This window comes from Rhopalosiphum maidis, chromosome 2 (genome assembly GCF_003676215.2).
Source record: "Rhopalosiphum maidis isolate BTI-1 chromosome 2, ASM367621v3, whole genome shotgun sequence".
Lineage (NCBI taxonomy): Eukaryota > Metazoa > Arthropoda > Insecta > Hemiptera > Aphididae > Rhopalosiphum > Rhopalosiphum maidis.
The window spans coordinates 55,994,056-56,009,853 of NC_040878.1; the positions used below are offsets into that span (position 1 = coordinate 55,994,056).

A 15,798-nucleotide genomic window follows, 5' to 3' on the forward strand; every position below is an offset into this window, starting at 1 on the left:
AATGTACACCATAAAATATTATAATTCAATAAAAATAATTAAAGATTACAGTCCTAGCTGTTTTTACGTCTTTTGATATCACTCACTAACTCCGATTTCACTGAGCGAAAAAAAATCAAGACGAAAATATGAAAATTCATAATGTTAATATTATAGTTATACTTTTAAAAATTAAAACACATTCGTTAATGCTGAAAAATAAAATATACCAGAATTAAAATTCTAGTCACGTTCTTTTCGAATAAACATAATTTAATTATGAGTTTACGATTGATGTTTTTTTTACGTTCAAAACGTTGTTTATGACGTATAAATAATTAAATATAATCTCGGTAGAAAAGAAAGCCAATATAGTCCTAACCTAACCCTACGAGTGACACGTACCTATAGGTACAGGGAGAGGTTTTCTGCAGGTATACGATACCCTCTTCCAACATAGTTGTGTGTCTTAATACTATTATACGAGTGCCTACTAATAAAATAACGTTTTAAATGTATTATAAAATGTAATTAAATTATAATAGAATATATGTGTATGTGAGAGGTAATACACCCCTTAAGAAAATTCCTGTATACGGCTGCAATTGGTCGTAGTGCATAATATTATGGAAATCTCTGTATGTGTTTAATTTTAAGTTTTTTTTATTTATGTAGGTAGTATAACGATTTAATTTATTTCTTGAAAAGTAAAATAAATGTACGTCTGTGCTAGGCATTAAAAGGTAAATTGATGATAAAAAAAAAAAATAAATTCTAATAAATATTACATTTGAGCTTATAGCGGAAACGTTTCCATCATAATCGAATTACCTCTATGTGTGTGTGTGTGTGTGTGTGTGTGTGTGTGTATTACATAATAGTTTTTTCGTTCACGCTACTTCCGGAATAATAATTCTACTGTCGATATATTTTGATGTTCGAGCGATGTTTTGTAGGTAATTTAATAAATGTATATACATGTTTCCCATACTTCATTAACCCAGAGAATATGACTGCTAGTGAGTAGTAATGATTAGAATGATTGGTTGTTACGGCGGCGAGTGTACGACACGTTTTAGTTTGTGCGCAAACATACTATTTTGGCGAACCAAGTATAATAATATAATAATCATTATTTTAAACGGCAATCAAAATCAACTTCAATAATATCATGATATTAATTTACATATTTAGCTATATTTTCATATCATAATATATAAGGTATATTAAATGTTATGAATCGGTTTTAACAAATAACGAATCAAAAATATATAATAATTATTGACTAACTATTCGATAATATACAAAACTGTAAATAACTATAATATAGGTATTGTGAAATAGTAAATTAAATCATAAAAAAATGTAAAAATTACACACTTATTATTTCTAATTAAAAAAGAAAAAATTTTAAAACGATAATATATATATTGTAATAAGTCTTATTAATAATTGAGATTTTGTTTTAACGTAATTAACAAAAATAAAATTCTATGTATTTTATTATTTTTATATTTTCAACTTTCATCGACTTAAAGTTGATTGACTAAAAGTTTCCCCGAGAGTTTTGGTTAAAACTAATTATTCAAAATAGCTGATTATTATTAATACAAATAGGTACGAAATTATAAAATTATGTGTTAAGAATACTTAATAATATTATTATCAACTAATAATAAAATTTTATAAAACTGAATAAAAAATAAATAAATAATAAATTGCATACGTTCATATTATATTAATAAGTAATACTATATACGAGTACAAAATCTGTTTCAGTTTAAACATGTTATATAATATAAATATGTTCATACATATACGAATATACATATATTATATTATGTATACTTACATTTATACGAGAAGAAAAATCTTGTATTCTTTACACGTCGGGAAAGCTACTGTCTCGTGTGTGTGTTATAATAAAGTTGAGAACAATTGTTCATATATTTGAATGACAAAACGCGCAGTCGAATATATTTTACTGTTATATTTCAAGTAAGTCTTCCGATTTTATTTTTTACAAAACATTTTCAAAATGTACTAGAACGTTGTTAAAAGTCTGTTATATTTTGTACATTTTTCTCATTGTTCTATCCAAAAATTAAAGAATACATGTTAAAAAAAACTTCATTATAATAAGCCAACAGTATATCCGATAAATTCAAACTCAACATATTAAAACACAATTTTGATCGAATTTTAAAAATTAATGTAATATGTATAGGATTATGCATCCTGAATTAATATTTTTCCATTTTCTATTTACTTATGAAATATTATTTTTAGTATACTTTGATTATGTACCAACGTACCACAGTACTTAGACCATAAATATTTTTTAAGTACTATAATATACATAGTTAAATTCCCAAATAGGATTTGTTTAAAAATAAATTACTTTTAATCCTACAACGAAGACTGAATACTTACAAAAATTATTTTAAACATTATGCAGTTTACAAGTTATAGATATTTTCAAAACGTTTTAATTTAATAAAAGTGTAAAATATATTTGTAAAATAAACAAAAACATTTTTTTTTTTTTTTTATACAGAAACAACTTTTTTTAGTATTCAATAGAAATATGTAGTGTCGTGTTCATTTTTCATTCTCGTAATTAAAATTAATGTAAAACTAAATTAATGCAGAAACTATATACATTTCGGTTGAATTAAAATATTAAACAAATAAAATATGATAGTTTAATGGTGAAAATAAAAAAAACAAATCGCCTTAAGTTTACAATTAAATTGAATATAAGAAATAAAATATTTTTGAGATGTTTTTTGATTTATAGTAGGCAGCCTAAGAAGGTATATTGAAAAATGAATGGACAAATTGAAACAGCTATTACATAACTTAAAATATACAATTCTGATTATTAAAATATTTTTAATTTAAAGCATACATCAAAAAGTTATAAATTGCAATGGAAATTGATATATTTAATGATATTTACTGAAATTCAATGAAATTATCAAAACAGCAAAAATACTAAATGAATAAACAAATATTTTATGTCAAATGGGATATTTTTTTTAAAATTATTAGCCAAACATAATTTTTTTTAAAAATGTATATTTTTTTGGTGACAAATTGAATACCACCCTGAATATGAATTTAATAAGTAACAAGAGATTGTCATTATAAAATATAAATGTACATATTTATAATTTAATGAATCACGTACATTTTTATTTCCTTCGTTTAATTATTATTATTACATTAAAAAAACACTCGTTATTCTCAAATATCTATTTATAGTGATTTTATTTTTATTTTTAGTACACTAATATAATAATAAAATATTCCGTATTACGTACATTTTAATTTTAATATTTACTCCGGAAATGATTTTTCTTTTTATGCTAGACGCAGAGTCAATAACTTTTTTTTTCCTGTATGTACTTTTTATGTTTGATTTTTAACCGTTTGATATAATATATAATATCTAGATGTATGAAGTTAAACTATAAGTCCTAATTTTTAGAGAGAAAAAAATGATTTTATTCCACAAATTATAATTTAATAACAAAATTCTTTATATTAAACCACACATTTATTGTCCACAGCCCTGCAAATATAAAAATTGTCTATTTCTCTACTTTTATGTAACAGTAGGCGTTTTACAACAATACAGCAAAGTTACTACCAACGTTTTTAATATTTAAATTCACCTGGATTAAACTAACACAAATTCAATCGCAATGTGATGACGTTCATGACAGAAATATTAGGCCCAACGATTATCCAAGCTTCAAAACATCGCCTCGACCCATTATTATAATATTTTGTGATAGTTGTTAATATGGAATTTACATAAAAATCGATGATGACAGAAAGGCACATACCTATTAATAATATAACTTTACGTTTATTACTTTCTGGACTTCTGGCAATTTTCTGAGTAAATAACAAAACAACAGCAGAAATTCTATTTTAGTTATATATTTTTTTATTTAAGAAAATAATTATACTGTCATATGTTATAATAATACAGTACCCTATAATTTATTTTAAATTTAAGTTTGAATTATTATTCTTTTAATACAATATATTATACAATATATATTGATTATACAACAGTGTATTTTTTGTACTGAAACGGGATTATATAAATAATATCCATCACACATAATTTTATATAAATAATAATAAATATATTTATTCAATATTTATTTAAAGTAATGAGGAAAAGACTCAAATTTTATTGTAAATTTTAAAATTACTAAAAATATAAAATATGTCTATATTATAGTCATTTGTAATATGAATGTATAAATATCATAATAAAGTATTTTTGAATTGCCAAAAATGCCCAAAGTAAAAAAAAAAATTAAAATAAATATAATCCAAAAAAATCTATCTTCATGTATTAATGAGACGACGTGTGTGTACATTGGCCTACTTTACGTGTACAAATTAATTATTTAAATCATATTTAAAAGTTTTTAATCATCGTTGTAAAAAGTATCCTATAAAGACTCTAATATTTTCCACTTCTAATATTATATCCAAACATTTTTAACAGCCCTTACCAACACAATCATAATGTACATTCTCCCAGACACGTGTAACTATATAAAAATAACCTACTACTAATATATGAGGCTAACTATCCATATCTCTAATATTTTCCTCCAGCCCACTTTTGAATTCTAATAAATCCCACTTATAACCAAGATCAAAAACCTCATGGTGAATACTTTCACGAAAATTGAATTAGATATAAAATTGATATAGTGCCTAACTAGACAGCTGTTATGTAGTATAATGTATTTGCAGACAAATAAGTGAAATTCACATCATTTCTCAAGTCCCTTTCAATATTAAAACCCCATGATAAAACTTCAGCACTCACTTCATAATATGTATTATACATATTTTTTTCCCTAAAAAACACATTATTTCCCCTATTTTATTATTCTTAAACTTAAAATTATTCGATGTTTATATTTTTTTTAAATTAATATTTTTACCATCCATTCTAATTTTTAGACTATATCACAGAACTTCAATAAAAAAAAAAAACCATTAATTATATGAGTATTAATTATTACCATTTATTTTTATGAGGGGGTTCACCTCCTCAAATCCGTCATTATCTACCTGTATGATATTTTAATATACTCACCGAGAAACCCTACGTAATTCTGAACAGATGCACTAATAGCGCCGTTAGTGAGCGAGTCCAAGCTCGCACTCAGCGCACATGCGCATGCCGATGTTCCTATGAGATATTCAAGCACCATGTTCCAGCCAATCAGAAACGCTATAAATTCGCCGACGGTGACGTAACTGTACATGTACGCGGAACCGGAAGTGTTTGGTACCCGAACTCCGAATTCAGCATAACACGCACCTGTATAAGAGATAACAAAATTAATAATTAGTTATTATTATTTATTTTTTTTTTTTTAACGGAATTTCAACATTGATTATAACGTCTCAACCATTATCAGGAATAACAATAAATATATTAATAATTAGAATTATCTAAATCGTAAAAGAATTTTGGGTAACGTTATGGAACACAAATTAAGACGTATATGATTGATAATCATTGATTATTCATCAAACTTATTAATTTTTTTGACATATCATTAAACTAGACTATTACTACGACATAAAATATAACTGTGTTGTAATAATACACATATGCATATACATATATAGGTAGATAGATAATTAGATAATACAAGAAAATATTAAATTTAATATTATTTGAACTAATATTTTATTTTTTTGTCTTATATTGATTCGATTCATGGACGTAATAAACAGATAATCCGGATTAGAGAATAAGATTATAGAAACTGACAATTCGGATTCAAGGGTTGAAACCACAGTTATTCGGAATATTGCAATGGGCCTGCCTAATAATTTATAATATGTATATTCGCTTATCCATTTATAAATCAAAAATAAAATAAAATTTAACAGATTGTGGAAATAAAAAATGAAGATGCGGCTTAAAATACGAACGCTGGAAATAAAATTCGGATTATTAGTTTCAACTCACAAAATCAATTTGGATGTTACAATGTAATTCATTTTTGAGATTTAAAATCACAAATATATGAAAACATTAGATAGACAGTTCGGAAATATTAATTTCGCGAATAGAATGGTGACACTCAAATTGTCTCCAAAATTTAAGTAGGTAGCCTTTTTTCACTCGAATTGCCTCCTGGTGTTATCAGAGGCAATTCGAGTATAGCCAAAGAGTACTAGAATTGTCTCCTATAGCATACTTAGATTATCGATAGTTTTACGTGTTTTATCGATTATCATATCAATTTCCGTAATGTTCAAAAATTTTATTACAGTAATATTTATTTATAGTATTTCCCAGACAGATTAATTTTTCCAATGCAATAATCTTGTCGAGCACTGATTATCAGTTAAAGATTAGTCCGTCATCACCAGTTTAATACAGTCAGTTTCCTTTATGTATACTTACATACAAACTTAAGTTTTTGACTGTATGACAAAATTATATTTCATTTAAATTATTTTATGTATTTCAGACTTAGTATATTTTTATTATTATTAATTATTACTATTAAGTCGGTATATTTACTAAAAATTATAACTATTTATTAACATTTATTTTCTCAGTTTATTTAATGTTTCTATTAGTCTATAATATGTAAGGTTATACTTAAATCGATTAATTATAATTTATAGCTATCGGAGATGATTCTAGTACAAGAGGGTCACTTCTTAAAATAGGAGACAATTAAAGTGAATGCTATTTTGGAAATCGGGAGGCAATTTGTGAGCGCCCAATAAAATATCTACTATTACTTATCGAAAAAGTAAACGTTTATGTTGTATAATGTTGATAACTAATGATGTTATGAATAATAATGTCTATATAATGATTGATGGTTGATAATATCAAATATACTATGAGTGTAAGTCATGAATCAACAGTTATTATTTTATGATATACAGTTTTTCATATTTCACTATTTCGTTTTTAATTTATTATTAACATCAAAAGAAAATTATTATTTTATAAGTATATCTATAGAGTGATTAAAATATAATACAAGCTGTCAAAGATCCAAACTCTGGTTATATTAAAAATATATTTAAATAGATATTATTTTTTAAATAAATTGAATATTTGCATACTGACATAGTATTTTATTGAATTTATCATGTCAATCTAATTTTAAACAATCTACTCTTAGATGACAAATGGTTGTCATATTATATTAGAAACATAATTTGTATAGGTAAAGGTAACAATGTAGTCGGCTATTTAATACACTCAAGTTACATAATATATTATAAATTTATAATACTGAAATATTAAGCTCAATTTATAAATGACCGTTTGTCGTTAAAAATCTATGTTTACATATTCAATTTTTTTTTACAATGAACAGTTTCTTTATTTTAAATTTAATACAAATATAATATCTATAAATTATATATATATATATATATATAATTTTAATTTTTAATAAATAAAACAGTATATATATATATATTTAAATAATCAGAATATAAGAAATAAAATGCATAATTATTTTTATAATATTAGAAAATATGATTCAAATTAGAATTAATGTAAATACATGTAACTCTAAGTATATGAACCAACTTATTTCTGAAGATTCTTATCAAAACGGGTAATCCAAATTTAGTATTGTACGTATTGAAACTATCTATCTAAACTAAATGGATTAAAACTGTCAATCTAATCTATAGACAAATTCAAACCACCTATTTGGATGTATCGGATTAAATTTATAAACTGTGTGTGAATAAAATAGAAACGTAAATCTGGTATGAATGGTAAACCATTAATTTTATCAAAACGAATAAATAGACAATTTCAATCAATTTACAAACGAACTGTGTGCAATGTGCTAGTAAATTAATTATAAGAATTGTGTAATCCAATTTATTTCTTTGTGCAATCAAGCTTGAAACCAAACTAAAATGTTGATTAGAAGTTTTAGTTGTTTGGATCTAAGCAATAATCAATATAATGAGTTGTAACTTTCAAATTTTATTTTATTTTGAAAATAAATATAGTAAAATATACTGATGTTGGTTAAAAATTATTATTCTCTACGTTTTTCAAAATTATAATGTTTCATTTAAAAATGTATTTATTTTATATCCCGTACAAATTTCCAATTTCAAGTATACAATAATAATAACAATAATAACAAAATTAATATTAACGACAAGTGCGATGTTTTTGTAATAAATTATATTAATATACTGGTTCACTGTTTGGTATACCAATAATAATACATTGTATGCAAATTAAAATAATTTGTACTTAGCTCTTACCCGAAAACAGTGATGCTACAGCGGCTATAATAAACGAAAGGATAACTGCAGGGCCAGCAAACCTCCTAGCAACCAGTCCGGTGACCACATACATACCTGTTCCCAGACAAGAACCGACACCTAGAGATGTCAAGTCAATGGTGTTCAGACATTTCTGTAAACAAAAAAATATAATATATAATATAATATGACATTAGTTAGGTATTAATTAAATATTTTAATAATTCTACGCATGAGATTAATTATATTTAAGTATATGAATATATTAATTGTACGTTATAGATCATAAATGGAATAATAAAATTATATTATTACATTTAAATATGTTATGTACATAAAATATAATGTATACCAAATAATAAATAATAATAATATAATATTTAAAGATATTTATAAATAAAGATAATATTTAATATGCTACATGTGACCTTTGAGAAATAATTTATTTTTAAGGTTACAAATAATTTAACGTTTGTAATATTATATAATATTATATAATATTATATCATATTTAAAATCATTAGATTAAATTTGTTTAAGGTGAAAGTATTTTTTTTTTAAGTAAAGTATGTTCTAAAATGGTGGTTTGGTTTAATTCGGGACGTCGCGAGTTCAAGAGAAAAACTCGTGTTGTAAACTGTTTACTTCCGACGCCGGACGACGATATTGATTTTTGAGTGTCGCGGCACGTCGTGTAGGCAATTCCACTACACGAATGTCTATAGTGATACGACTACACACAGAATATTCATTGAATATGAAATAAATATTTTGTTGATCAAAAATCTCGGTCACCTTTTTCAGCATGCGCCAAAAGGTACACTTATTTATATTGTAATTATTGCCTATACACATTTATATTTTTAAAAAAATTCAGTATTTAATTCGAACCGTAATTTCCTCAGTTTTTTTTTCTTAAACGCTTTTATAATAAAATCTCACTTTTCGTTAACGAACATAAATAAATTGGATTTTACGTAACTTCGGACACTATTTTGAGTACATGGTATTTTGTACTGTGGTGTGCATACATAAATATTATAATGTATGTTTTAAATTTCAACAAACGCTATGATTATTATTTGTAAAAAATAAAAATAATAAATAAAATATTGTACACACATTTGCAGAGAGAGTCATTTTATCATTATCGTTTTTACCAGCCTAGACGAGTGGTACGATATAACTAATACAACCGTATGGTCTGGCGTGATTAATTTTGTCGTAAAAAAATCAGATACACGTATTTGATTCGTTTATTTTTATCAAATTTAATCAAATACATATTACTATGTTACTTCCCCCTCCCCTCCAACAGAAAAAAATAACTATCTGTTTGGATATGAATGATCGACAACTAAATGAAATTAGTATAACGGATGGTATAGTTGATTGTTAAAAATAAAAAAAATGATTAACAGTTGTTTGTTGTTACGATTTACAACGTGAAAGATTGAAACTTTATGTATTGTTTTATAATGATGAATAAAACGTTTAAAACATAAAAATAAGTTTACAAAAAAGTATTTTATTCATTAAAAAAACAATATTTAGTTTTTGCACAAAACATGTTTATATTTTTATCAATTTTCGGTAATCACATAGACCACACATTATTTAATTTTTTAATTTTTACGGTGCAAGCTCTATACAATATACGTTACAATAATAGTTAAGAATAATCAAAATATAAGTTCAAGTACTAAAATATAATAATAAGGACAAATATAAATGATGAATCAGTTTAAAAATACAAATGAACATTTATCATAATAAATGATTCGTGAAAATTACGAAAGAAATCAACATTATTAGAAACTAAATTATCTACAGTACAAAAATGTTCTAAAAAAAAGATAAATAGTACATGTTTTGTTCTTATAAAAAGGTACAAAAAAAATATTTGAATTTTCAGTTGAATAATTATGAGTAAAAAATACCAATCTCACTTAAGCAATTAATTAAATATTACTCTTTAGAAAATTATATTGCAATAATTAACTTTCATCCAACTGCCCATGACCGAACATTAATAATTTCTGATACTTACTAAGATAATTAGTCTCTCGGAATAGTTATTAGGTACATAGCTTACTATAGCTAGCTGTTAGATCATTGACTATGACGTTGTGTTATGTTTATAATAATAACCGCATACTTATTGATTTATTGTAATGAAAGATTTATTTTTAAAAATTTCTAAAAAATAATAAGAATAGAAATATATTGCAATGCATAAAAATGCAACTGCTATAATAAATACTATATTACATGATTACTCAAGTATTATTTACAAATAATGTCTGGGAAAAAGGACATATTTAAATTTAATTTCAGCGTAAAATCGTAAAATCCTAAGCATACATACATCATAAATAGTATGGTATAATATGATTATTTAGGGGAAAAAATATCTTGTTTAGTTGTTACTTGTTTATCTTCATCAAACCCCGAATTTATTCGAAAATTGATTTGTCGATAAGTAAAATAATACCTAAAGCATTTTTATACCGGTATGATTAACTGACAAATATTATTTAATTGATAGTTAAACATGAATTTTATGAAAAAGTCAATCGTTCACATTACTTACAATATTTTGACGCGGAATAATAATACATGGTATATTATTTAAGTATATTGTGACTCTCAATAATATTGTTTGAATTTCAACATAATATAATAAATAAAAATGTGAGCTTAAGTAAAGTTATAATTTAATTGTTATTTGAAAATTATGTGATAAAACATCGATTTATTTAATTTATTTTCTTTAATTTGCTTAAAATGCATATATATATATATATTATATATTATATTATGTGTTAAAATTAAAACGATTAGTTTTTAAATAAATATGTTAAAAACATTTTACTCAAAATAAAATATTTATATAAAATTTATGAGTATTAATTTTTTTGTTTAGTGTTTCAGTGTTTTAAAAAAAAACCCTATCTGTATTTAATTGCTTCTGATTGGGATGATAGAAATATTGGTTTTAGTTATTTGTCAGTTAAAAATAGCTTTACAATGGTATACTTTTATGGCTTTAATGAAATCAATTTGGTAACTTTTTGAAAATTCTAAAAATCAATATTCCAAGTATTTAACATTAATTAATATATACAATATTATTTGTTATAATTTATAAGAGAACTGTAACGTATGTAAAGTAAAATTTTCAAATCGAAAGAAATATAATATATTAATATTAGCAATTAACAATGTTTTTAATTTAATTGAAATACAAACAACAATATGATTCAGTAATAATATGATTTTGTATTGATTTAAAATTCGCTTTAGTATTTTAATACTTGGAATCATAGTAAAAAATAAAAATATAACCAATCATAAAATGCAAAAATCTCACAATAATTTACCTAATAGTTGATGAGATTTTTGATATAAAATATAGAATTACTTTCTATTATAGTATTATATATGATAATATATTAAATATCCATAATATCAAAATATAAATATAATATCACTATAAGTAAATCAAGAATGCTTGATTATAAATTTAATTAATCTGTCCAACGCAGTTATAAACTTAACATAATGTACACAACTAAACTGCTATTATTAAAATATATTATATTATTTTATTTTTTTGGTTAAATCATAGTTGTAATTAATAATTATATATGCACGTAGTGCTCAAAGTTTCTTAAATCTAAATTATATATTTTAACGTTATATTTTAATACACATAATTTACTTCTTTAATTAAACGAAAGCAAAATTTTCATTGTGACATAGATAAATATATACATTATTAAAATGTATATAAAATACCTTATTAGTATTGAACAATTTAGCTATATCATTATAACTATAACTATACTATAACAGCTCCATATAATTTATAAATTAAATCGTTCAAAGAAAACCATTTTTTTTTTTTTTATATATAAAATTATACAGTTACATTTTTTTTTTTTTTTTTGAAAATTTTTCATTATTCGTGTGTATAGTTTTAAGTAAAAATATATTTTTGTGAAATTAATAATATATTATTAATTAGTATATTATATTTTTTCCGTTTGTTTTGTAGTTTTTATCCAATAATGATTTATCAAAATGTTTACGGTGTAGAATCATAAATTATGGTGACAAATTTAATAAATGAAAAATGAAAGTGAAATGATTAGATAATAATATGAATTATGTATAGGTTGAAATGTATAAGTAATGAAAATAACAAGCAAATGTGTTTATAAACAATTTAAAAATATATAGCATATATTTTATTAACAGTGCTACCACACTTTATTAGAGGTTATTATTTAACATTGTGTATTCGTGTAATGTGACTAAAACAATTTTGTGGTTCAATGATTTTATAAATAACACTGGCAACAGAAAAAAAATATATAAACGTATAAAAAACAACCCACAACCATAAAAATATAACGTTACTAAGTAATAAATACATGATACCTGTAGCTAAGTAATAATATTAGACTATTTCTACTATTTTTTATTTAAATATTAGGGTATTACTTATGTATTTTATGATTATAAATGTATTCATAATAATACTTTAAGCTTTCAATAAAAGACTTGAATAAGATAAAATTATGAAAAATAAATATAATTACCTATAAGTTGGAGCAAAAGGTTAATATAAAACAGACTTTACACAAATTAGGGAAAGTATTTCGTGTATAGTGAATTATTAAAATATATTTTTATTAATAAATCCACTATTTTCCACTATTAATACATAAATATTAAGTACTATGAAATTTCGTATTATGAAACAAAGTTAAAAATATTGTATTTATCAGTTTTACTCTGAACGAATAGTAATATAATTTATAATATATTGATAAATGATTATATAGGCATGTAAAATATTGATATCCAATAAAAACTGTTACCCATAACAACATTCTATTGTACATTTTATGGGTAACGAATTTGTTTGTTTATTATGAGTCTTAAATTTAATATAAAACTGCGGAGGTGTCATGTACATAAGTGCATAATTACCCATAATCTTAAAATGTTAATCAATCGCCGATACAAAATAACTACGTTATACAAAATAATATAATTATCATACGTGTTTTATGCGATTTTTCAATAAACATGACATTTTCATTTTCGTATCAGTTGCTCTCATAATATACGGCATAATAATTTTAATACAATGCAAATGGTTTATTATACTTAATTTGGTATAAACCAGTTGACATTTTTTGGAAGGAATAAAACATAGATTATTATGAATACATATTTTAATTGACGTCGTCGGTCGTGGTATATTACATTGATACGTTTTTTTTTTATTTAACTGGTTTAAAGCGAGAACGGACCTTTATAGATCAAAATGTTAACTTAGGCGCATTAAAATAAAATAAATTTAAATTTATGAATTTAGTAGTAAATACGAAAATGAATGGTAAATATCCAACCACGTTCCGTGGTTTCCGGGTGGGCAAGTTGACCAGCCGGCGCCCTACGGAATTCTTTTCGTCATCAGGAGGTCGTCGTCGAATACATGAAAAATATCGTTTCACCATAGCAAACATTTCAACAGTTGTCACGTTAACCGAAAGTGACGGACGGCTATTTGTCACGGTGTGTAACCTCCCGCTTAATTGGGTCGTTGCTCTTCAGTCCAACTTTCATACAGAATAAATATTATTATTATATTTTCTCATTTCATTCGATATATTTCTTCGTCTTATGTGTGTTTTTTTTTATTATTATTATTTCTGTGGACACGATACGACAGGTTTATTGCACATGTATACCTAAAGAGAATTACCCACCTACGCGTACGAACACGCACGCGTATAAAACCGTTCTTTGGAGTAGGTATATAACGTTGTTATAACCATGCAATATTATAATAATATCTTGGCCGCAATATATGTTAATGTTTTCGCTTTACGATTCTCCCTTTCAACAAACCGTCCTTCTCGCCTTCACTACCACCACCCCCACCCCACCAATACTATCACCTACCACCCGCTTACTAGTATACGCATACCCTACTCGTGAGGTTGGTGCCTAATCAATATTTTACCACGTACGTCGGTAAACGCCACATACGATCACCTGGAACGCATAATATGTATATACCAAGAGCACCGGACTCTATAGGTATATCGTTGCTACCTCATCGCTTCATCCCTTTGTAACAGTCACGAGCGGACTGTAAATAAATGCGCATAAAGAGGCCAGTAAATTAGATAGAAAGATACGGACAACAAAAAGCGACAGAAAACCACTCGCGCGTTTAACTCTATAGTATATTATACCTATCCTCAGACCATTTCGTGCATCTCTTAAGCGATCTCGAAACGCAGGCTTTAGACATATTACATTACATGTATTCGTACAAGTCATTCTCGAAGAAGATTTAACATATTATGTTTCTGACGTTGAATCATAGTACTTAATACACTCGCTTAAAGTCGTCTTCGTTTTGAATATTTTAAAACACTAATATTATACATTCTTCTAAACCAAGGTCTTAGGATCTGAACCAATAATGTGGTGAAAAGGGATAATTCTTGAAGTACACTGGAGTGCTGACAAAAAAATTCAGTGATATGATTTTTACAGTTTATTTTTATGTCATTTGTATAACTTCACGCATTCGTGTTTATTTAATTGAATTCAAAATTGGACATAATCAATATGAAAAATATTGTATGATATAATATGTGGTGTTGTAAAACAGTCAATTAATGGTGAAGACTATTATCATAATATAATATCAACTCTGATTATCTTGTTTTATTTCAGATATTACTAGTATAAGTCTTTTAGAATTCGCAAAATTCAATAGCTTTTTTTCAAATTCATTAATTTACCTTCAATTTTCTACTTGTAATGTATCTTATGTCGTTCGATTGAAAATTGTTTTTCAGTAATAAGCTAAACTATTATTTACAATCAAAAGTGCATTTGAAAATTCCTTTTTTAATTCATAAGTTTGCTATTTGAATAAACTTGACTTTGTATATGTATAATTCAACTAATAACTTATAAACAAACAAAGTTTATCAGTATTATGTTACAATAAATAACTAGATCGTTATTATGAAATTGTTTTCTTATAAATATTAATGTTTTTAAGTCATATTTATTACTATTATACAAATTGGTTTTCTAAATAATTATGTTATAAATAGTTAGGTATTTTATAAGAGTCAATAACATTTTTCTTTATGCACACGTGAGTGAGAAATTAAACTGAATTTTTTGTTTTTTATTTTTAACGTTTTTGATGTTCTATTATTGTTTGTGCATTTAAAAATATATTTAAATAAAAAAATCTTATCAATATTTATAAAGCACAAAAGCAATAAATTTAACTAAAAATAAACTACGAGTTAAATTTACAAAAGTCCCCGGTCAAACTAGTCAAATTTCCTCAATAATAAACAACTGAAAAGTTTTGAAATAAAAAAATGACGTCAATTAATGTTACTGTACACAATCATGCCCTTTTATTTGAAACAGTGTTAAATC

At 24.5% G+C, this 15,798-nt stretch overlaps 1 protein-coding gene across 2 annotated transcripts in view; it reads right to left on the reverse strand.

The window, feature by feature from the left end:
- LOC113553741 (cationic amino acid transporter 2) overlaps positions 1–15,798 on the reverse strand; it is an 88,228-nt gene that overhangs the window by 36,640 nt on the left and 35,790 nt on the right. For both annotated transcript variants that reach the window (XM_026957240.1, XM_026957239.1), the window contains exons 3-4: positions 8,302–8,455; positions 5,117–5,344 (exon numbers count right to left, since the gene is read on the reverse strand). In XM_026957240.1, coding sequence (XP_026813041.1) covers positions 5,117–5,344; positions 8,302–8,455 — 382 coding nt within the window. The remainder of the gene's footprint in view (positions 1–5,116; positions 5,345–8,301; positions 8,456–15,798) is intronic.